The 25011-nt window shown below is 47.1% G+C and overlaps 1 protein-coding gene across 4 annotated transcripts in view; it reads right to left on the bottom strand.

Annotated features, from left to right (window-relative positions):
* Positions 1-25011, bottom strand: part of CLIP2 (CAP-Gly domain containing linker protein 2) — a 128628-nt gene that overhangs the window by 38152 nt on the left and 65465 nt on the right. For all 4 annotated transcript variants that reach the window (XM_078154718.1, XM_021005655.2, XM_021005656.2 and 1 more), the window contains exons 4-8: positions 16205-16329; positions 13331-13544; positions 12288-12485; positions 8365-8468; positions 4257-4317 (exon numbers count right to left, since the gene is read on the bottom strand). In XM_078154718.1, the coding sequence (XP_078010844.1) occupies positions 4257-4317; positions 8365-8468; positions 12288-12485; positions 13331-13544; positions 16205-16329 (702 nt within the window). The remainder of the gene's footprint in view (positions 1-4256; positions 4318-8364; positions 8469-12287; positions 12486-13330; positions 13545-16204; positions 16330-25011) is intronic.

The raw sequence follows: 25011 nt of genomic DNA, 5'->3' as shown, positions 1-25011 counted from the left end.
AACCACTCTGGGATTCATGGATCTCTTCTCTCTGGAGTCCCCTAAGCTCCTATGCCTCAGCTCCCTCCTCTCTGGGGCTCCAGTTCCACCCCATGAATGCAGACATAAGTGGGCAGAGAGCTCTCTGGTCCCCATCGCCCCCTAGCAAGACAACCACTGTCTCCATAGAAACCATCCTCAGGCAGCAGGAGAGGAAGTGACTGGCAAAGCCTCACATCTACACACTGTCAACTGTCCTTCACCCCAGACACCCATCACCTCCTCCTCCAGCAAAGCCCTTGCTTTCCTGCGCTGGAAACTCACTTGGTGGTTTTATGAGCAGGGATATTCCCTCTGCCCACTATATATAGCTGACCTCAGACCATGCTTCCTAGCTATCTCACTTGCCATCATCTGGGACATCTTGCTTTTGTCTTAGCATAGTGCCAAGCAGAGAGTAAACACTTAAGAAATGCTTCCTTCCTTCTTCCTTCCTTCCTTCCTTCCTTCCTTCCTTCCTTTTCTTTTTCTTTTTTCTTCCTTCTTTCCTTCCCTTCTTCCTTCCTTCCTTCCTTCCTTCCTTCCTTCCTTCCTTCCTTCCTTCCTTCCTTCCTTCCTTCCTTCCTTCCTTCTTTCTTTCTTTCTTCCTTCCTTCCTTTCTTTCTTTGCAGATTGTGGTCCCTCCATGTTTCTCTCCATTCAGACAGTTACCATCTTAGTCCAGGCCCTCATCATCTCTCTCCTAGATTACTGCAGTCGCCTCCTAGTGGGTCTCCCTGCTTCCAAGACTCTCTTGCCACTGCAGTCCATTCTTCACACTGTTGCCAAAGTAATGTTACTTAAGTGAGGACCCAGTCATCCACTCTGGTACCTAATAAACTCCAGTGACTTCCTGTTGCCTCTAGAATAAAGTTCTACCTTTCAAGCTTCCTTGGACATTACTGCCCCTCCCACACTCTGCCAAGCAGTCATGATGCTACATCTCCCATCTGTGCCTTTGCACTGGCTGTGTCACCTGCCTGGAATGTATTCCACCTCATAGAATCCCTATCTTCCTTAAGAAGTGGCTCAAGCCTTTCCTGATTCCCCTTCATATATACACATGTATGTATATATGTATGTATGTATATGTATATATAGCTGTGTGTATATATTATATATGTATGTGTATGTATAGATGTACATACATTTATTTGCATTTCTTCATTTTCTATTTGTGCTGCACATATTTTGAATGTATTTGTTGTCTCCTCCATTAGACTGTAAACTCTTTGAGAAGGGGGATCATTTACTTCTTTGAACTTGCAGTCCTAGCTCTCAGCATAACGGCTGGCACGTAGAAGGTGCTTAATAAATCCTTGTTGCTTAACTAATAGATGGTATCCAAGAGTTGTGGTGGCTGAAAAATACCTCATCTTGCAGCCTACTAGGTGATGAGTCTCTCCAAAGTTAGCCGGGCTGGCCAGCCATCTGGTGACAGATATACTGGTCATCACCAGGCCTGCACTGATAACTTTCCCAGCTTAGCAGATGCCTTTCATGGCACTGGAAAGTATAGACAATGTTTTCCTCATACCAGTTCTGTGAGGCAGGTAGGACAAGGATTATTATCCCCTTTTTACAGATGAGGAAACTGAGGCTCCCAAAAGGGGAATTGACTAGCCTATGATCACACAGCTAGAAAGCATCTGAGGACAGGCTATGAAGCCAGGTCACCAGGTCACCCCTTTACAAAACAATAGCTCCCCAAAATGAACAATTAAAATCCCCAACCCTCTTCTATAAATCATATCCCTTGACATGCTAGAGTCAGAGTTGGGAGCCCCACCTGCACTCCTGGCAGGTCCAGGCAGCTAGCTTATTATTGCACGAGGATGAATGTGTCAGACCTAGGGACTCAGAAATTCCCAGCAAGTCCCAGCTGGACAGCCTTAGGAGATTGCTGGGCCAAGGGATACCAAACCCCTGACACACTGAGCTGGAGGCAGGGGACCGACTGATGAAACTGATTCCAGGAAATAAGGCTTAGGAGACTTAAGTCATCCCCAAGTCCCCAGCAAAACAGTGGGCCTTGCCAGCATTCCCTGGCTTGCTCCTGAGTCATCTCACAGGCTTCCTTCCACTCAGGAAACTGAGAAGTATGGGTAGAAACTTCCTGTATTAGCTGGGGAGAGAGCACAGGAGGGAGAGGCAGAAGACCTGGATTCGAATCCCAGCTTGGCCACTTACTAGCTGTGTGACCCTGGGAACTGTTCTAAGCTTCGCTTTTCTCTTTTGTAGTTGATCCTCTAAGGTTTGGGACCAGCCCTAACATTCTATAATCCTAGTACATCCAGCTAGGCAAATTCTTCAAGGGATCACTTACCTACACGGGGCAGCTAGGTGGTGCCATAGTGCATAGAGCGCCAAGTATGGTATCCAAAAGACTCATCTTTCTGAGTTCAAATCTAACCTAGCTGTGTGACTCTGGGCAAGTCACTTAACCCTGTTTGCCTCAGTTTCCTCATCTATAAAATGAGCTGGAGAAAGAAATGGCAAACCACTCCAGTATCTTTGCCAAGAAAACCCCCAATGGGGTCACAAAGAGTTGGACAGGACTGAAAAACAACTGAACAACAACATAAAACCCCAAAATCAGAGAACTAGAAATGATCTTAGCAGCCATCTTATCCAACTCACATACGAAAGGTACTTCGGCTGTCCCATCCCCAGCAAAGGGTCGATCCAACCTCTGCTTGGAGACATCCAAGGAGGGAGCTCCCACTGCCTCCCTAGGCAGCCCATCCCCCTGTTGGACAGCTCTCACAGTCAGGAAGTTGGTGCTGACTTTGAGCTTAAGTGCATCTCTTGGCCACCTTTTGCGTTGCTCCTGGTTCTGTCCACTCTGGCCAAAGAGAACAAATCTGATCCTCCGCCCACGAGAGCCCTTCAAATACTTTAACAGTCTTCTCCTCATCTCATTCTTTGATCTTCCTCAGCTCGCAATAGTTAAGGCTATCTGGAGGTGGGGAGGGGTCTGCTTTAAGTATTGTGCCTTATATTTTTAGCTCTTGCCCTGCATCTGACATTCAACTTATTTGTTGTGTTAATAATACCCAGGTTCTCACCCACCCATGAATCCTTCTTTTTAGGTGATTCCACCACAGGGCAGCTGTTTTTTCAGGCTCACTAAATTCCTGGGCTTCCTCCAGAAGAAGAGGTTCTAGCTAATCACTTGTCCTGTAACTTCTTCTATCATCCCACTGAGGCGAGGGAGGCTGGCTGTGACAATTTGTAAATCCAGGAATATGGTGGAGAGAACACGGTGAACTCGTGAGTCAAGAGACCTGTCCCTAACTCTCGGTAAGACCTTGGGAAAGTCTCTTCCTCTCTCTTGGCTTGACTTTCCTCCTTTGCAAAGGGAGCTGGGCTGGGTTGCATAATCTTGAAGGTCCCTTCTTGTTCTAAAAATGAAAGTCTATGACTCCCAGCTCTCAACTCCAAACTGTCTCCACCCAGAATGCTAACAAAAATCTAAGAGAGGCTGAAGGCTTCAGGGAAAGGTTTTGGAGGCTCTGCCTAAAGAAAATGGGCTGGGAAGCCCAGTTCCGGTGCTTAGCCTGTGACGGGGAGAAACCGAAGAGAATATTCCCTAGATAAACAACGCCTCTCATTGTACAGATGAAGGAACTGGGGCAAAGAAAGAGGAAGGGACGTGTCTAATGTCACATACTTTATTATGTGGCAAAGGGTGGCTGGTATCTAGATCCCTCCTCTTCTTTTCTGGGTGGGGGACAACAGTGATCACATAATCTAACCCCCTCAATTTTAGAGAGGAGGAGGCTGAGGCTCAGAGAAATTGAATGTTTTATCCTAGGTCATACTGGTTATAAGGAGTGGATTTGAACCCAAGACCTCAGGCTTGAAATTGAACACCTACTATAACACAAATGGGCAGTATCAATACTTCTTGGCTTTGACCTTTGGGGACTCTGGATCAGAGGTAGTTAGTTAATCATTCAATAAACATTTATTAAACACCTACTGTGTGCCAAGCTCAGAACTCTTCCTCTTCAATCCTGAGCCCTCCTTCAGCCTCTTCCCTTATACTGCTCCCCTGAAGTTTTAAGAATGCCCCCCATATTCCATTGACTTTCCCCTTTTACACTGCTGATGCTGGAAAGAAAACTGGGAGTCCCCAGGGATACTGCTCAGACCCCAGAGTTCCCACACCACCCAACTAGCTCCTGAGGATCCAGATGTTCCAGCCATGTGGACAGGGGCCCTTAGACCCTTACCTCTAGGTCTCCCTTAGTGATGGATTCTTCTTCAACACGGAATTGGAGGTCTTCCACTTTCCTGTGGATAAAGGGATGAAAGGAGAAAAGCCATCTCATCATTCTGACCACCGTGGAGTGATCATGCCAGACTTGAGAAGACCATGGCCAAGAGACCAGGCACTTTCCCCCATACCACAGTCTTATGGCTTTGATTATTTCAATTCATTTCAACATTTATTAAACACCTACTGTTTGTGTAAGGGGCTCTGCTAGGTGCTGAAAATACGAAAAGAGACGGGAGTCAAGTCCTGCTCGTCAGGCACCTGCTGGGCTCAGGGCACCCTGAAAGAGCTTGGGTAGCTCACAAAAATGGGGTCTATCCTGACCTCCAGGATCTTCATAATAAAAGGGCAACCAACAGTAACATAAATTCAGGGTCTAATTTTATAGAGGGGGCCTGCCTGAAGCACAAAAGTGGCTCTTCTTTTCATGTTAGCACAAGTGGACAGGCCAGGCCTCGGAGACCCCAGGAGCCAGACACTGAGAGCCTCCTCAAGCTTCCCATCCTCTCTCTCCACCAAGGCAGAGATTCTTCCCTGGACCCTCCTCTTCCTCTTCTATGTGGGCTCTTTGGGAGTCCTTCAAATTTGGCTCAAATGGAATGGTTTAGGCATAAGGGCCATGGTGGACACCTGCTGCCATGGCTCACTTGGCCCTGGGACCTTGGCCGCCAGCTGAGATAGAGGACGCTGTCCCAGGGGAAAAGAGCCAAGGACCAAGTTACTGTCAGACTTCCTTGGGAGAGGACCAAGGGGCTGCTGAGGTCCTGACTCTGGAACCCTAGAAATTACACCTGGAAGAGACGCCCGGGCCATGGAGAGAGCCCTCCATGAAGTGGTTAGGACTCTCACTGTCCAGACAGCTGGGCTTGGAGTCAGGAGGGCTAATGAGGTATAGTGGAACAAGACCCAGCTCTTGAGTCACAGGAGCCGGGTTCGAATCCCACTTCTGATGCTTACTACCTGCTCAACTCTGGGCAAATCACTTCCTATCTTCGGGCCTCAGTCTCCTCATCTGCAAAACCAGGAGGGTTGGCCTACATGGCCTCCAAGGTCACCTCCATCTAATATATTATCCTATTTCAATCCAACTTCAGATGCTTTCTAGCTGCGCAGTCTTAGGCTAGTCACTTAACTGCTCTCAGCCTCAGTTTTCTCATCTGTAAAATAGGGGTAACATATAAAATGCTTTGTGAAACTCAGAGGACTGCAGAAATGTTAGCTACTTTTTTTGTCATTATTTATTATTATTTGTAATTTATTTATCATTTATTTGTCATTATTTATTTATTTTTTATTAAAGATGAGCGAACTGAGGCCCGGAGAAGGCTCACAGATTGAGAGGTGGAAGGGATGGCAGGGCTCCCCTATTCCATCCTCCTCCATTGCACAGGTGAGGAAGGTCACATACAGAATAGAAGGCAGGGGCAGGAAGGGCCAAACCTTTCCATTACTCTGCACCATCCATCCCCCACACTGAATGCAGCTTGGTACAGTGAAAAGAGCCCTGGATTTGAAGTCAGAGGAGCTGGATTCAAATTCAGCCTCTATCACTTACTACCTGTATTACCTAGATTGATTCACTTTATCTCCCTGGGCCTCAGTTTCCACATATGTAAAAGGAGGGGGTTGTACTAATGGCCTCTGACGTCTCTTCCAACTCTAAATTCATGATCCAATGATAAATGGGGCCCATAGGAAGCTGCCAATATTGACATCTGGATCTGAAAAGAAGCAACCCAGACGTTTGAGAGACACCGTGTGCCTAGGGTTGTATCACATGCAAAAAAAGGGGGTGGATGAGATGCTGGCATGGGAGGGTGGGGTGCAAGGGATGGAGGGATGAGAGGCTGGGATGGTCAGGGGAGACAGACTGTCTATTCCGGGGTTTATCAGAGAGAAATCAATGTCTTTCAAGAAGGGAGCTGACTGTTGGGCGAGGCCTCTGCACGGGCCTCCACATGCCACTCCGCCACCCTAAGGTCTGTGCCAGTGGGCGACAACTACTTTTGAACAGTTTGCTTGGGTAGGAGAGGCGCCCCAGAAGCCAGATGTGGAGGTCTGGACAGCTCAGCATTGGCAGATATCCTCCCCTGCTTGAGCAGACAGTGACAACAGGCTGGGCGGCCCATGCCGCTGTCACCACTACAAATAGCAGTTCTAGCAAGCAGCCTCATGCTCAGAGAGGTACGCCATGACCTTGGGGATGGGGGCAGGGCTGATTTCTGGAGCAACGGAGAACCTCTGAGGTCCACAAAGTTCCCAAAGTGCCTCACAGTCTGCACTGGGAGGTAGGAGACACGAGTTCTAACTTCTTTGTCTCAGTCTTCTCATCTGTAAAATGGGGATAATAGCAACTACTTCCTAGGGTTACTGTGAGGATCAAATGAGATCATATATGTGAAGCCCTCTAGAAAACTCAGAGGATTTTTATAAATAACAGCTAACAGAAGGACCACTGGGTCGTAAGTCTAGAGGTGGAAGGGATGTCAGAGTTTCTCTAGCAGAACTTATACCTGAATAAGAATCCCTTTACAACATCCCTGGATGAGCGACCTTGAGGTCTTTGCTTGAACACTTCTAGTGACAAAGAGCTCACTACCTGTTGAGGCAGCCAGCCCATTCTACTTTGGGATAGTTCTGACATTCTTCCTGACATTCGGCCTAAATTGACCTCTCTCCAGCTCTTGATTCTGCCTTTTGTGACCAAGCAGGACAAATCAGATCCTTCTTCCAGGTGACACCAGGGTAAATACCTGAAATCAACTTTATTGTGCTCTCCCTAAATCTTTTCTCTTCTCCTGGCTAACAATCCCCAGACATTTCCTTCCTCTGAGTCCTACATGATCCAGACCCCAAGCCCTTTCCCACGCAGATAGCCCCACTCTGGACTTCATCCAGTTCACCTCTCTTCTTTCTAAAAAGCACACAGATCTGAAAATAACACCCCAAATATCTTTTTACAGAGGAAGAAACTAAGGCAGAGTTTAAGTGACTTTTCCTAAGTAGCAAAGCAGGTAGTCACAGAATAACCAAATTTGAGAGTTGGAAGGGACCTCAGCTAGAATTAGACCAACCCACAGAGGGCCTGGACCTTGGGTCAGATAACTTCCTCTACAAATGCAGGTCAGCTCCTTCTCAGAAACAGTTTTAGAGGGGTCTGGGGGCACTGAAGGGTTCCGTGATTTGCGCAGAGTTTCTTGGTCCAGGTCAACCAGGATGAGTCACAGGTGGGTCTGGAACCCAGGTCTTTCTGATTCTAAGACATACTATAGCAATAACATCAAACTCAAATAGAAACTGATCCCTTTGGGTTATATATTGACTCAGAAAACCCCAAATTAACATTATTTAAGTTGTATTGCATTTTTAGTCATTTTGGTAACCATTTCCCAGCTACATTTCATGCCCTTGGACACCTCTGGGCTAGAGTATCTCCAGAGAGAGACAAGAATGAAAAGAAGCTGGGTCTGTTTACCAGGGAGGAGAAAAGATGAGGGGAAGACAGGATGACGGGTACTTGAAAGGCCGTCATGGAGGAGAAAGAGAGAACCTTTTGTGCTGCTCCAAAGAGTGGTGTGGGGACCAGTAGGAGGGAGTAACTGGGTTCAATGACCAGGCTTGTCCACAACAGACTGGGTAGTTCGCGAGGTAGTAAGCTCCCTGTCCATGGAAGTATTCAAGCAGAGGCTAGGGGCCCCCTGCCGAGGGTGTTGTAGGGGGGACTCCAGCTTCTGCTATGGGATGTCCCAGATGATCTCTGGGGTCCTGTCGATGTAGGACAAGAAGATCCTAGGTCTAGGGTTGGAAGGGGCCTCAGAGGACACCTGGGCCACCGCCCTCATTTATAAAGAAGGAAATGGATGCCCAGAGAACCGAAGTGACTTATGCTGGCTCATGCTGGCAATGGGAATCTGAGGGAGGATTTGAACCCAGGGCCCTTGCTGGAGCTTGCTCCGCTGGTTCTGTGATTTCCTCCGCATTTCCCCCACCCCCCACTCGGCGCTCCTGCTCCTCGGGGGGCTCCCTGCCCTCGAGCCCCAACCTGCCCGGCCCCGCCTTCCTACCTCTTCTCCTCTTCCAGCTGGTTCAGTAATTCCACCTTCTCCTTCTGCACGCTCTCCACCAGTGCCCGTGCCCGCTGGAGGCTGGATTCCGCTTCTGAAACATACTGAGTCCCAAGGGAGGCCCAAGACAGGGTCAGCCTCTTTCCATTAAACTAAGCCCATGTTCTTAGGATGGGGACCCTAGGGGAAGTGTGGGAAGAGAGGGGAGAGTCTGGGGCAATCGGCCATGAGATCCCCAAACCTTTACTCTCCCAAGGGCCTTCACCGGCAAGGGCCTAGACACAGACAACAAATGCGAGTGGGGTTGGCGTAGGGGGTGCTGAGGAGGCCCTACACATCGGTGAAATGAGCAGCCGCCGATACGGCGCAAGCTGACGGATTCTGCAAAGCTTTCATCCCTCCTCCCCACCCTCCGGAGAGAAAATCTATCACGCCTGCAATTTCCACAACTAGAGAATGATTTCTTTGGGTTTTGAGAAGGAACGTGTGTTTTGGGGGAATGGTTGGGGCTGGACCCCCTAACACACTGATATCCACTGGGTGATCCAATTAGCTGCTCTGTATAGTAGGATGTTTGAAGCTGGGCTGGGTGGGGTGGGGCGGGGGTGACCTGGGAGGTCCCAATCTTTGCATTTTGCAGATGGAGGAACTGAGAGATACCCATAATTACAGAGCAAGTCAGTGACAGGGCCAGGATTCAACCCATGTCTCCTGATTGGTTTCCTGTCTTAGAAGGGAGAGAATTGGACACGGAAATGACAGAACATGAATCAGGAATGGGGGTTCAGGAAAGGGGTGGGGTCACAGCCCCAGATCAAGAAAGCCTGAGGGAGAAGGAAGAGGTTTTGGCTTAGAGTTCCCGCCAAGGTGAGCCGTACTTGCCCTCCTCCTCTCTCTAAGTGTTTGGGGATGGAAGGATCACAGATGCAGAGGTGGAGAGGGCCTTGGAGACCACCAAGCCCAGCCCCTGAGTGGGTGGGGAGGAGGAGAAAGAGACAGAGATCAGGGATCTGTAAGAGCGCAGGGAGCCGAGAAATGGGGAAAACAGAAGACCAGGCATCAGGAGCCCTGAATCTACCCATCCCACAGCTTCTGGTACTGCCTCAGAAGAACTTAACCACCTCTCTGCTGCCCCCAAAAGTCAATCACCCTGAACTTGACACTGAGGTGTCAGCAGCTGCCGTCACCTGACAAACATCAGCTCCAGGAACAAAAAAGAAAAGATTTAGGGCTGTATGGGGATATATGTATATCTATAATGCACTGCATGTATAATACACGTGTGTATGTCTATCTGTATTACATGTATGTGAATGTGTATATATATATATATGTATTTCTATCATCTATATCTCCATCTGTATCTTCATCTATATCAGCTGTATCTATACCTATAGCCATATCTACCTATATCATTTATATGTATAGCCACATGCAGCTATATCTACCTCTACCTATATCTCTTCATACACACATATCTGTGTATATATGAATATTCATTTAGGGTGGGTACGTATGTATGTATGTGGGTATATATATACATATATACTTTCATGCAGAGTGTACATATGCATGTATACAAGCATTAACAAAAAGTACATATATACACAGCACAGCGTGCATACATGTATGTGTATGTATGCATGCATGTTTGTTTGCATGTATAAAATAACTAGGATTCTAGGGCCAGCCACTTATTCACTTTGGGGCTGGACAGTACTAGCCTAGTAATTCTGTCACTTGTTAGTGGTGTGACCTGGGAGAAGTCACATGAACCTCTGAACCTCAGTTTCCTACTCTGTAAAAGAGATGATCAACCTTACATGACCTGTTTTACAGGGCTATTATGAGGAAAGGGCTTTGTAAACCATAAAGTGGAATGTTCCATGACTGGTTATCAGACACATGGAATTATAATTATGATACATTACATGATGGTGATGATAACCAGAATGGGTGAAGCTAACTGACTTGGGCCCTGCTCTCCCCTTTCCAGCTCATCAGTGAGAGGTAAGGACCATTTGGGTCTTGGCTCACCCTGGACACTAGCCTGTTCTCCAATACAAGGAGTGAGGCCCTAGAGCTCACCCACCCGCATGAGCATCATGCCCTCTAAAGTAGTCATCAAGGGATGATATATATGAGAACAAAGGACAAAGAACAACACTTACTCCTAAATTCCAGCACTCAGCACATAGTAGGCACCTCATAGATGCTTGCTGACGGATAGATTACACAATGGCGCAAGGCATCATCAACTACACTTTTGGAACTGACCTCAAGGCCATTGGCTAGTGATGCAAGAAAATCGGTCTGCATACTTACTGGCTGACAAGTCCACAGTCCTTTAAGGTTTGCAAAGCACTTTCTGTACAGGGACTCATTAAACCTCACAGTAACCTTGTGAGGAAGATACTGGAGGCATTAGGTGTTACTATCCTCATTTCACAGATGAGAAAAACTGAAGCTGAAATAGATACAGGATTCGAGCCCAGATCTCTCCAGATTGCAAATCCACTACTTTATCCAGTATGCCCTATGTTGACTGTGATACCATTTGTTGGACCATAAACAGGCTGGGGATCACCAAGATCAACCCCCCAACTTTTTCTCACCAGCCTTGACTCCAAAAAACTTCTAACGCTTTCCAAAAAGGGTATTCAACAATCTTTACCTCAGGCACATTCCTAGAAGACTTCTAAGACACCTGGGTAACCCCAAGGCAACATTACTGGAGACATGAGGGCAGCCTCTTAAAGGAACTGCCTAGAAGGACAATAGAAATTAGGATGCTTAGATTTAGAGCTGGAAGCTCTAGGGCTGTGTCGGAGCCAGCTCAAATCAGCTGGTGAGAGCTGATTGTTAAATTTTCAGCATGAGCATTTATATCTCAGATATTGGCAAATGGTACAAATCAGAGCTTTATTTACTGTGTTGTTGATTGCCTAGACTTGAGAAAATGTTAATAATGCAGATTAAATTTAAAAGTGCACCTCATCTATATGGTTTTGTTTGGAGACCCACTTGTTAAACATTTATCAGCAACCCCTAGCTGGAAGGGACCTTAGTTCATCTAGTCCAGTCCTTTCATTAAGCAGATGAGAAAATGGAGGCCTAGAGAGGCACGGTGACATGCTTTAGGCCACACTGTGAGTAAGTAGCAGAGCTGGGTTTTGAACCCATGACACTGCCAAGTCAATCTGGAGGCAGAAGTCCTGGTTTGTTTCCTACCAGATCTCTCTAATTATATCAAGGGGTCCTATCTCATACACTCATCAGGCATCTCAGGGCACTGGGGATCAGTCACTTCTGGGAGTGGTTCAAAAGGTGGTATTTCTGAAGAGTTCTTATTCTATGACTAGGAGACATGCAGACATAAATATTCTTAATTATAGGATTTGCACTTTTGAGTGTCTTCCCACTGAGATCTAACAGTGATGTAATGCTACCCTCAGCTAGGCTGACCCTGTGCTCAATCCCTCAGCGAGGCCACCCCCATGCTCAATTCCCTAGCCAGGCCACCCCTGTGCTCAATCCCTCAGCTAGGCTGCCTTTACCTTCAATCCTCCAGCTAGGCCACCCCCGTGCTCAATCCCCCAGCTAGGCCACCCCCGTGCTCAATCCCCCAGCTAGGCCACCCCCGTGTTCAATCCCTCAGCTAGGCCACCCCCATGCTCAGTTCCCTAGCTAGGCCACCCCCGTGCTCAATCCCTCAGCTAGGCTGCCTTTACATTCAATTCTCCAGCTAGGCCATCCCTTTGTTCAATCCCCCAGCTAGTCCACTCCTGTGCTCAGTCCCCCAGCTAGGTCACCCCCGTGTTCAATCCCTCAGCTAGGCCACCCCTGTGCTCAACCCCCCAGCTAGGCCACCTTGAGCTCAGTCCATTAGCTAGGCCAACCCTTGATCCTTGGCCCCCGCTCACCTGCTCGTGCTGAGCCTTCAGGATGGCGATCTCCTTCTCTACCTCACAGATGTGGCTTGTGGCCTTAGCCACCTCGGCCCGCTCTAGGTCTCGCTCGGCCAGTAGCTGCTCGATGTGCTGCTGCTTCTCCTTGAGAGCCTCCTGGAGGGCGGTAGTGCCTGAGATCTTGCGGGCATAGCGGGAGGATGTCTCTGTCAACTATGGAAGTCCAGGAGAGATCAGAGAAGAAGAAGGGACAAAGGCATCATGAAAGGTTCATAGCATCACAGATTTAGAGCTGGAAGAGACCTTAAAGGACATCACATCCAATACCCCATTTTATGGATGACAAAACTGAGGCCCAGAAGTGGCAGCATCATGGAATCACAGATTTGGAGATGAAAGAGCCCTCAGAGGCCATCTAGTCCAATTCCCTCATCTTAGAGATCAGAGAACCAAAGCCCAGAGAGGTTAAGGGATTTGTCTAATGTCACACAGCTAGTAATTGTCTGAGGTGGGATTCAAACCTAGGTTTGCTGTCTCTGGGTTGGGGGTCTTTCCACTATTACACGCTGCCTCCTGCCTAGAGCCAGAAGGCACTTTAGAACAGGAGTTCCTAACTGCTTTTTTGTGCTATGGACAAAGACTTCTCAGTATAGTGTTCTTAAATGCCAAAAAAATGAAATGCATGGGATTACCAAGGAAACCAGTTATATTGAAATGCAGTTATCAAAAGTTAAAAACAAAAACAAAAGCCACATTACAGCTGCCAAGTGAAAAATCCCTACTTTAGAAAGGGAATGTCTATTCCAGGCCCTTCCTAGGATCATAGAAATTTTATGATCGTAGATCTAGATCTGGAAAGGATATCAGAGGCCACGTAATCTAATCACTCATTTGACAAAGGGAAAACCAAAGCCTGGAAAGCTTGAGTGGCTGGCCCAAAGTCTTCTCGCTTCCTCGGGGACACAGCAGAGACTAAAACCCAAGTTTCCTTCATCTCCACAGCCTCCTGCCTCTTCTGGCCCTCAGCCACCCATCACAAGAGGCAGACATTGCCTTACCAGTCCACTGCGGCTGGGCCGGCCCCCAACCGAAGAGGCCACGGAGCTGACAGAGCTGATGGACGAGCTGCTGGGACTGTGGGTCAAAGCCGAGACGCCCATTGCCATCCTCTTGCTCTTCTTGGCCTTGGCCGGACTGGTGGACGGAAAGCCGATCCGGATGACTTTGTGGATGGGAGCAAAGAGGCCGAATTTGGGAGGACATTGGAAGTACCTGGAGAAGGCAAGAGAGACACATGGGAACAATGGGATTTAACACCTGGGGATGTCTCCATCCACTGCCATCTTTCCCTGACTATGCTCAGAGAGAGGGCATCGATATTTTGGGCAGAGTTCTAAAATAAAGATCACACAGTGACAGTGATGAATAGCCCATCCTGTAGAAGTCCCTGCCCATCCAGGCTCCTAACCCCGCTATACTCCAATGGAGACAAAAATCCATGCAAGACAACTGAAACACGTCCAACTTTGCCAGTGCCAATGTTTTCTGCAGATGTGGAAGGGATCGTCAGTTCACGGGATCCCAGACCTCGAGCCGAGAGGGATCTCCAAGGGCATCTGGTCCAACCCCTTTATTATACAAGCAAGGAAACTGAGGCCTGTAGGGGAAATGACTTGCCCAGGGTTACACAGGTTACGAGGATCAAAAGGGGGATTCAGCCCAGATTCTCTGTTTCCATAGCTTGTGATTCCTCCACTATACCACTTTGCCTAAAGGGCCTCTGAAACAGAGGGCAGGCCAATGACCTTGGGGGCTGGGCATCCTCTCTAAACTATCTCTACTCTCAGAATCATACCTAACCTTTGTCGTTGCCCCTAGGATGTCATGGGGGCAATGCTGCACCCGAGGCTCAAGGAACTCACTTTTCATCTGCTGCCTACAAGACAAGCCTGGGCTGTAGGAGTCCCTGGAATGGACGGGGAGGGAGAATCCTTAGACCCTAAATCTGGCCTGTGGGAGTCAGTGGGAAGGGCAGGGGAGGGAAGAGTGCTCATCATGAAGGCAGGAAGGGAAATTCCCAGTTCTCCTCTTTCCCAAAACCTCCTTCTGGTTCTTGATGTCACCCTGGAATAGACAGGCCACCCATCCTTTAGGTTTCTGGTGCACCTCAAATTCCTGAAATCCGCTGGCCATCCCTTTCTTCCTCTAATTTTTCCTCATGCTGTCTCCATCCCTTGGCTCTTTCTCTCCCACTGTCTGGTCTACTCTCCCTTCTCTTTCTCAATGAAAGGCCCACTTGGGCCTCACCTTTTCCCTGCAGCCTTCTCTAACTACTCCAGCCTCCAGGAATATCTCCTCTCTAGAACTACCAATGTTTAATCTGTTTACAACACACAATCTGGACTGAAGCAGACACATATCTGGGTCTTCGTTTTGGGGATCAGCCTAGTTCTGGCTGGCCCCATTGGGCAGAACCAAGAGTACTGTGTAGCGGTTGCAGAGAGGCCAATTAAGGCTCAATGTCACCAAAACGTCCTAACAATGAGAGCTGTCCAGCAGTGGAAAGGGCTGCCTTGGGAAATGGGCCCCCCTCCTCGGAGGTCTTCAAGCAGGGGCCGGATGATGACTTGGTGGGTAGATTATGGTGAAAATTCCTCACGGCTACACGTTGAATGAGATGGTCACTGAGGGCCTTTCCCACTCTTCAGTTCTGTGATCTCCTAACAGATTCATTTGTGGGAATCTCACCTGGTCAGTCTAACTGGTGATATTCCCTAGGGCAGAGCTTCCGCCTCTTCCTGTCTCCCTTACAGTGCTTAACACCCAGCTGGGCACCTAGAGGGCTCTGATTAAAGATTGATCAATGGGTTCTTCTACAGCCTGAGTCACTGAGTCCCAGAGTTTGAGAGCTGAATGGAACTCCTGCTGCCATCTTACACAACCCTTACATATCTAGAAGGAATCTCCACTGCCATCTGAAAAAGTGGTCAATTGTTTTAAGAATCTATTAATTGAATCCACTGTACTCCTCAAACTTCCACTTTCTTTCCCTTTCTTTTTTCTTTTCTTTTCTTTTCTTTTCTTTTCTTTTGTTTTTTTGCTTTTTGGCTAGGCAATGGGGTTAAGTGACTTGCCCAGGGTCACACAGCTAGTGTCAAGTGTCTGAGGCCAGATTTGAATTCAGGTCCTCCTGACTCCAAGGCTGGCGCTCTATCCACTGTGCCACCCCTTCTTTTTTCTTAAAAAACAAAGTTTTGTTGATGCCTCTTGTCTTTATGTCCCAGTCATTTCCAGAACCTTCCACTTCCTGAGCAGAACCGGGAGAACATTGTATAAAGTAACAGCAACATTGTGGGATGATCAATTATGAGTGACTTAGCTCTTTTCAGCAATACAATGATCCAAGACAGTTCCAAAGGACTCATGATGGAAAATGCCATCTACCTCTAGAGAAAGAATGGATGGACTCTGAATGCAGATTGAAGCATACTATTTCCACTTTATTTTTTTTTTCATGGTTTCTTCCCTTTTGTTCTGTTTCTTCTTTCACAACATGACCAATATGGAAATATGTTTTACATGATTACACATATCTAACCAATATAAAATTGCTTACCATCTTAGGAAGGGAGAAAAAGAATGGGAGAGAAAATTTGGAACTCAAAATTTTATAAAAAAAAAATGTCAAAAATTGTCTTCATGTGTAACTGGAAAAAATAAAATACTGTTCTTTTTAAAAAGAACCTTTCGCTTCCTAGCTTCTCTATTCTGTTCCCCTCCCGTCCCTCCAGGAGGATTTGCAAGCCTGCTGAGGACAGTACAAGACCTGTGACCTGACCTGTCCGTCTTCTGTGGTGTTTCCTTCTTCCTCCCCTCTCCATCTGGGGGTAGGAGGGAAGGAGCGTTAGTTTCCCATTGGCAGCCAAATGTACCTGGTACCTGCCACGGCCCCATCATTCTTCCCGAGGGGCTCGTCCAGCTCCACGCCACACCACTCCCCCTTGGCGAAGTCCGTCTCCCCAACGTAGCGTACAACGCCCGTCTTCGTCCCGCCAACCTGCCGGCAGATCAAAGGCACAGGGAGTGGTTAAGATGCTGGGGTCTGTGCCTGGGGGGAGGGGACCAGGGCACATCGAGGAGTGGCTATCACCGATGTCACTTGGGCCAATTCCCATCATGTCCCATCCATTCTTCAGAGTGGAATGGATTGCCCTGAGTAGCAACGAGTTCCCCCTTTCCTGCAGGTCAGACAAGGATTGTGTGCCCAATTTGATTCAATTCAATAAGCATTTTTAAAGTCCCTACTATGCGCTAGGCTCTGGGCTAGGAGCTGGGGAAGGGGAGTAGACCACAATTACATTCCACTGGGGGTAAACATCACAATGTTATAGCCTTAGAGCTGGAAGAGACGTTAGAGACCAGCCAGTCCAATCCCTTCATTTTATAGATGAGGAAACTGAGGCTAAAAAAAAGTTATAATACTTGCCCAAGGCGGTAAATCTCAGAGGTGGGATTTGAACCCAGGTCTTCCGACTGTCAGGCCACCAGTATGGCATATATGTGTCTCTTACGTACACATATAAGAAAATATAAAATATTTAACAAGTCAATACAAAGTATGGGGGGCTGGGTGGGAGGAGAAGGGGCCCATGGAAGTGTCAAGACCTAGAAATATAAAGAAAGGTCCCACGTAGAAGGTAGTCCCTGAGCCAAGCCTTGAATGGTGCTAGGGATTCCAAGAGATGGAAGACAGGCCAGAGAGCCTTCCAGGCATGGGGAGGCAAGCTTTACAAAGGTGCAGAGGGAGGAGATGAACAGTCACGACCATTTGTTAATGGATTCGTAAAGAACCCCAGCACTGAAGCCGGAAGGGGATAGTCCAACCCCTTTATTTTGTAAATGAGGAAACTGAAGATCAGAACTGTGAAGTCACTGGCCCATGGTCACATGGGTAATAAGTGCTGGAGGTGGGATTTGAACCTGGTACTGGGTGGATGAGCTGGCTTCTGAAGGCCCTTCTAGCTCCGCAGTCCTATGATCCTAGGACTCTCTTCAGAAGTCACTTCCAGAAACTGGCTTCCCACATGGGCACTTTTTCACCATTAGGGCACCAAAGGGGTAGAGTTGAGAGAAAGTGGGGGGAGGGAGGGGGCTCTGGTGGATTCCTCTAAACCAAGGACAAGAACCATGGCCGACCCCTCCCTTGGACTGGCCATAACAGAGTCATGAGATCAGCGAAGTTCATCTCCATGCTAGATGTTGTTAGATATCCTGGGTTCCAATCCTGCCTCTCCCACTTACAGCCTGTGACCCTGAGTAAGTCATTTCCTCTCTATGGGCCTCAGCTTCCTCATCTGTAAAATAAAGGCAAAGAAGACTAAATGGCCTGTAAGATCTCTTCTAGCTCTAAGTGGGTAACTCTATGTTCCAATGAAGCCATTTCCCTTCTCTGGGAAATGGGGGTGCGGGAGACTAGATGACCTCTAAGATCCCTTCCACCTCTAAATAAATGATTCTGTGTTCCAATGACGTCACTTCTCTGGGTCTCGGTTTCCTCGTCTATAAAAGGAGTGGTGTCTGAAGTCTCTTCCTACTTTATACACATGTTCTTACAACCCTCTGGTGTCTGCCAAACATCTCGCTCCCTCTATTCCCCCTATTCCGAAGCACCCACCTAACACCCTGGGCCTTAGGCCAAGGAGGAAAGTCTTCCCCCAAGCCACCCCGGCTTTGACTGTATTTGGCTCAGTTCCAAGTGTCTCGACTGTCTTGCTTAAATATCTTAGCACAGTGCCTTCCTACCTAGCACATAGTCAGCACTTAATAAATGCTTGTTCTTGCTAACTGGCAATCACTCACAAATGAGTGAGAATCCGTTTCTTGTGTTTCTCTTCTCAGCTTTAATAGGATCCCAAGAAAAGGCATCCACTTAACCCGGAGTAATGAGGTCAGAGCCCTTCCTCCCATCCTTCTCAGCCTCTTACCCTGCGTCTCCTACATTAGTCTGGTCACTAGAGAGACAGATGCAGGTGCCAGAGATCTTAATCCCCGTCCCCCCTGCTCACAGCCTTCCCTGATGTGCCCATCAGCAATTTCAGCAGACTGGCTAAGACCGGGCACATCAGCTGGCACCACGGAGGTTGTCTCTGCTGCCTTCTCTCTCCTGACTCCTGGGCTTCTTTCCAGCTGCCCTTCCTATGACACTCTCATCTCTCCTCCAGCAGAGGCCTTCCAGAAAAGTTCCTGCTACCCTGCAAGCCACTGGGGAATCAAACTGGACCGGATGGGAGTGACTGAGCTCTGTTCTTTCTTTCCTGGCAAGACCAAGGAGAAAGATAAAAGCACCAAGATCTCACATCAAGACCATTCCATGGCCACACCCTTTGACCTAGAGATCCCATGGCTGGGCCTATACTCCCGGGCCAATGATAGAAAGAAGGGCCCCATATACATCAAAAATATCCACAGTACCACTTTTCTTGTGGCAGCCAAGAACTGGGAACAAAGCTGATGCCCATTAACTATTGAGCAGCTAAACAAATCGTAGCATGTGAGCGTAATTGAATACAAGTGGACTGTAAGGGACAGTGAGAGTGAAGAAGCTGGGAAAACTTCTATGAAGTGAATGCAGAGGGTAGTAGGCAGAGACAGGAAACAATACGCATAACGAGTACAACATTGTAAGCTGAAAGCCAATAAACACCAATCGATCAAAAACATTAAGTGCCTACTGTGTGCCAGGCACAATGCTAAGCTAAGGATCCTAAAGAAGGCAAAAATAGTCCCTGCCCTCAAGGAGCTTATAAACTAATGGATACTAACTACTAGATAATTAAACGCTAAATAACACAGCTAAATATTGGGCAACTATAATGACCAAGAGTGATCCTGAAGAGGAGAGGAGTAGGTCTACCTTCCTTCCTTCTTTGCAGATGTGGGGTGCTATGGGTGAGCGATGCTGCATATGTTGTCAGACCGAGGGGATGCCTTGGTTAATTTGACTCAACTCTTTCTTTCTCTTTCTCTCTCTCTCTCTCTCTCTCTCTCTCTCTCTCTCTCTCTCTCTCTCTCTCTCTCTCTCTCTTTTTTTTTTTATTCCCAGTTACAAGGAATGGCTCAGAGGAAGGGACGTATTCAGGAATTGTGCAATGTAAAAACAAAAGACACTAGTGAGGAAGAAGGAGGAGGAGGCCAAGCCATTGTTTTCTGTCTCAGTAGAGGAATAAGGAAATCCACCTCTTATAATTGACTTCTAGGAAGCAAGATGGCAGGAGAAGGTGGAACTGAAAGATTTGAAGATTAGGAGCAAATCTTCTTTACTCCATCTTCTCTCAGAACCCAGTTTAAGAAAGGGACTCATTCAAGACTGTGCTTCCTTTTAAGAGAGCTGCCAGTGAGGAAAAAGTCCTACAGACAGCCATCTTGTCCAGCAGGGGGAGAGCAGGCTGGTCAAAATGCCTGGGGACCGGTAGGTGGCTTGTACTTACTTGCAAGGCTGGGTTAACATCCGCAAAGGGCTTCAAAAGCCCTTGAGAAGGACTAAAAATACAAGCCAGTCTCATTTCTGGCCCCTTTTTCAAGCAAGCTTTTCCTACCCTGTATCTCTACCCTTATCTACCCAAGGCTGCAGCCAGGCTGGTGACCTCACTGCTAATAATAATAATAATAATAATAATGATAATGATAATAACTTGTATTTATATAGTGCTTTAAGGTTTGTAAAGGGTTTTGCACACATTAGGTCATTTGCCCCTCTGAACATGGATTTATTCCCACCTCTAGCTGTGCCTTCACTCTCATGTTCCCCTTCTCTGCCCTGGAAAGCCCCTATGCCTCATGAATGGCCGAAGTAAGTAGAACCAGGAGACCGATATCAAAATGGTGACTGATATATAGAGGAAAAGAAGACCCAAAAAAGGCCTCAGCACTCCAATGAGCTAAACGGCCAGTCTCACTTTGGGAGGACTGATGATAAGATATTTATTCTGTATATATTTGTGTGTGTCCTTGTGGCCTCCCCCATTAGAATATAAACTCATTGAGAACAGGGATTGCTTCATTCTTTGGATTCGTATCCCCAGTTCCTGGCACACAGCAGGCCCTTATTTAAGTCTTTTTGAATGACTGATTGATGAATGGATTAAACTTCCCTTTTGCTCACAAGAGGTGAGGAGGAGGCCTATGGGTACAGAATGTGGTATATGCCGTCATATATAGTCACTGTGCCTGTTGCTTTTGCTTAAATGTATTTCTTTTCCTTCCTCCCTTCCTTCCTTCCTTCCTTCCTTCCTTCCTTCCTTCCTTCCTTCCTTCCTTCCTTCCTTCCTTTCTCTCTCTCTCTCTCTTCTCTCTCAAAGGAAGATTCAGTTGTTGGGGTAGGGTGAGGTAGGAAGGGAAAATGACAATGATAGAAAAATGAAAAAATCAATAATACTTTTTACAAATCATAGATGTCCTTCAAAGCTCAGGTTTCTCTTCCTCCAAGAAGTCCTCCCTGAATGGCCCTACCCCAAATGATCTCCCCCTCCTCTGAGTTTCTGAATTCCAAGTTTCCTCTCAGTACCCTCATTGATTACTTAGGCAAGGGTTGGGAACCTGTGGCCTTCTCTGTCCTTGGTTTCAGCCTTTTGACTGAGTCCAAGTTTTACAGAACAAATCCTTTTATTAAGGGAATTTGTTCTGTGAAGTTTGAATTTAGTCAAAGGGCCGCACTTGGGGACCTAGAGGGCCACAGTGTTTCCCACCCCTGACTAGGGACTGTCAGTCACTGTCTCTGCCTCAACGTTAATCCAATTCTCCCCACCCTCACTTCTAAACTAGACTATCAACTCCCTGTTGGCAGGCAAGGGCTCTGCCTTCCTTAGCACAGGATGGAGCCCAAGCACATAGCTTGCTAGGCTTAGCCTGTAGTCCATTTTATGAACAAAAGGCCCTGTGGAGCTCACAGCTCATCTCTTCCTCCTTGATATTGGACTGGAAAATCAGCCCACATTTCTGCAGTTAAACCACTGGGAGGCAGTGTGGCTTATTGGATAGATAGGTATATTGAATGGCTGGGTGCACAATGGATAGAGTACCAGGCCTGGAGTTAGGAAGACTTGAGTTCAAATCTGGCCTCAGCACTTACTAGTTGTGTGATCCTGGGCAAATCACTTCACCCTGTTTGCCTCAGTTTCTTCATCTGTAAAATGAGCTGGAGAAAAAAATGGCAACTACTCCAAGAATCCTTGCCAAGAAAACCCCAAATGGGGTCATGAAGAGTCAGACATGACTGAATAACAACAAATATTGGCTAGCAGGCCAATTGTGATCCTGGGACAGTCATTTAACTTCTCAGTGGCCCTAGGTACTGAGTTATAGAAGGTTATAGAGGACTATGCCTCCATGGAAGGAGTTCTCCCAGTGGGAATTCCTAACATGGATGACATCACACAGATCTGGATTGAAACAGAGAATTAAATAACCATTGACTTTGATGTATTTCAGAATGTCATACATTGAGTGGTGGGAGAAACCTTCAAGATCACTTGGTATAAGCCCTTCTTTTTACATAGAAGGAAACTGAGGCCCAGAAAGAGGGATTCAATGACTCTTCTAAAGGCACACAGCTTACTTAATGTTGGAGTCTAGTGCTTATCACTGGCACACAGTAGGTGCTTAATAAATGTTTACTGATTGATTGAGTCAAGTCAAGAATTCATGGCTCTTGGCTCCTAATATAAAGTATTTTGCAGTAAAAAGAACACTGGCTCTGGGGTCAGAAGACCTGGGTTTGAATTCCACCTCTGATGTTTATTACCTATGTGACCATGGGCAAGTCACTTAAGTTCTCTGGGACTCAGTTTTGTCTTCTGTAAAATGAGGAGGTTCTAGATGTTCTCTAAACTCTTTTCCCATTCTCGATCTAGGATCCTATGATCTTATTCAGTGGTCAAAAACAAATCCATTTCAATTCCATTCAACCAAAGTCTGTTAAGTACTACTGGTTATAAGGCACCAGCCAATACGTATTTGTTGATCATAGAATCACTGTTTCAGAGCTGTAAGACCTTAGAAGTCAATGAGTCAGATTGGCCAACATGACAAAACAGGAAAATGATAAATGTTGGAGAAAATGTGGGAAAATAGGAATATTAATACATTGTTGGTGGAGTTGTGAACTGATCTAACCATTTTGGAGAGCAATTTAGAACTATGCCCAAAGGGCTTTAAAAATGTGCATACCCTTTGACCCAACAATAGCACTTCTAGGGCTGTATCCCAAAGAGATCATAAAAATGGGATAAGGACCCACATGTATAAAAATATTTATAGCAGCTCTTTCTATAGTGGCAAAGAATTGGAAATTGAGGGGATGCCCATCAATTGGGGAATGGCTGAACAAGTTGTGGTATATGAATGTAATGGAATACTATTGTGCTATAAGAAATGATGAGCAAACAGACTTCAGAAAAACCTGGGAAGACTTGTATGGACTGATGCTGAATGAAGTGAGCCGAACCAGGAGAACATTGTACACAGTAACAGCCACATTGCACAATGACTAACTTTGTTAGACTTAAATCTTCTTAGTAATGCAAGGATCTAAGACATCTCAGAAAGTCTCATGATGGAAAATGCTATCCGCATCCAAAGAAAGAACTATGGTGTTTGAATAAAGACTGAAGCATACTATTTGCTCTTTTCTTTTCAACTGTTTTGTTTTGTTTCCTCTTTCTGCTGGTTGCTCCCATTGGTTCTAATTCTTCTTTACAACATGACTAATGTGAAAATATGTTTAATAAGAATGGATATGTAGAGCTTATATCAGATTTCATGCCATCTTGGGGAGGGAGGTGGGAAGGGAGGGAGAGAAAATTTAAAACTCAAAAGCTTTTGGAAGTGATTGCAGAAAACTAAAAATGAATAAATTAATTTAAAAAATAAGTCAATGAGTCAATTAGGAAGCATTTATTAAGCACCTACTGTGTTCCCAAAACTGTGCTAAGTGCTAAGGATACAGAGACAAAAAATCAAAACATCCCCTCTCCTCAGAGAGCTGACATTCTTTCATGGGAGATGATATGCATACTGACCCCGGAGTTAAAGGTACTGGATTTAAATCCTGACTCAGCCGGTTAATTTTTATGAGCAAGTCACACCATTTTGCTGGGTCTCAGTTTCCTCCTCTGTAAAATGAGGGGGTGGGTGAGATGGCCCCTGAGGTTCCTTCCAGCATTAGCTTCTAGTACTCTAAGATCCTATGTACAGATCCAGACACATCCAGACGCACATGAAGTACGTAACAAAGAGTGCAGCCCTATCAGTCAGTGGCTAAACCTGGAGAGAACCTAGGTGTCCTGACTCCCAGGTCAGGGCTCCCCACTGCACCACACTGCCTTGCCTGTGACCTCTGACAACACCCAGGAAAGCACCCACACATTTCACCCAAGACGAGGGACTTGCTTTCCCCGTCGGAATGAAATATTCATCATGTTCACCCTACAGACCACTACAGGAAGAGAAAATATGACTCACCCTTCAAGAGAGAGGAAATTCATTGTGGTTGGGGAGGAGAGAAGGGGGACAGCAGAAGGTCTGGAGGGAAAATGGAGAGGTTGGAAAACACCATCCCACCCAGATAGCCGGCACACTCCTCAGCACCAGAGCCCCCCACTCTCCCGAGAAGCCCATAGCCTGGCACCAGAGCAGGCCTGGATGCCTACTCCTCGTACCCCACAGTCTTCTTCTTGGGGTGTTGGCACAGTCAGCCCCCAGGTCAGAGGCCCACACGTCGCCTCGGACAGTCACTGTGGAGCTGGGATGGGTGGAGCCAAGGAAAGAGGGAAGATGCTGTGACACACTCCTAACCTTCTGACCGGGGGAAGGAGTCAGGGCACAGAGCCTTTCTGGACATGGCCAATGTAGGAGTTTGTTTTACCAGACTGTGCACCTTTGTTACAAGGGTTTTTTTCTTTTTCTTTCTTTTTTCTCAAGGGGGAGGGAGGAGGGAGAGGAAATAGGTTTTTGTTCATTTTTTTTTTTTTGAAGAGACTCTCAACCCTTCTGGCCCAAGGTTTTAATCATCATCCTTGGGGCTCTGATTAGACTTGATTCTTCTGTCTGGAGAGTTCTCAAAGGCTCCTGGGAGCACCCAGAAACCTCTCATTAATGTCTTCACTGGGAGCCAGGCCAGAGTGCCAGGGACCACTGCAACAGAGAAGAATGGGGGATGGAGGATGTTGCAGAGTGATGACAAGAGTGGCTCTTCATCTCAAAGAGTGAGCCCGAATTCTTCCCTGCATCTGTGGCCGGAAGTTAGTGAGGAAGCCCCCCAATTCTAATTCAGGGGAAAAGGAGGGGGTGGGGGTGGGGGAAGCCTAGGCTGGAAATACTCTTCCCAAAGGGCAGGCCTGACCATGGCACCCCCCAACTGGAGGCAGCAGCACCTCAAGAGCTCTCTCTCTCTCCTCCACTCTCTCCCCAGAGGAAAATCGGGCTCTGCCCTTGGACCCTCTCTGGGCTCAGAGAGGCCAGCTCCGATCCAGGCCTCTGCGGCACTCCCAAGTACCTCCAGCTGTGCACCCCCCTTGTACCCCCTCCCCCAAGCTCCTCTTTGTGTTTTGTGTTTCCCTATGAAAAAGTGAGCTCCTTGGGGCAGCTAGGTGGTGCGGTGGATAGAGCACCAGCCCTGAAGTGAGGAGGACCCGAGTTCAAATCCAGTCTCACTTGATACTAGCTGTGTGATCCTGGGAAAGCC

This window comes from Phascolarctos cinereus, unplaced genomic scaffold (genome assembly GCF_003287225.1).
Source record: "Phascolarctos cinereus isolate Bilbo 61053 unplaced genomic scaffold, phaCin_HiC Scaffold_5;HRSCAF=322, whole genome shotgun sequence".
NCBI lineage: Eukaryota > Metazoa > Chordata > Mammalia > Diprotodontia > Phascolarctidae > Phascolarctos > Phascolarctos cinereus.
Note: the sequence above shows the minus strand (reverse complement) of the source record. Positions and strands in the feature narration are given on the sequence as shown.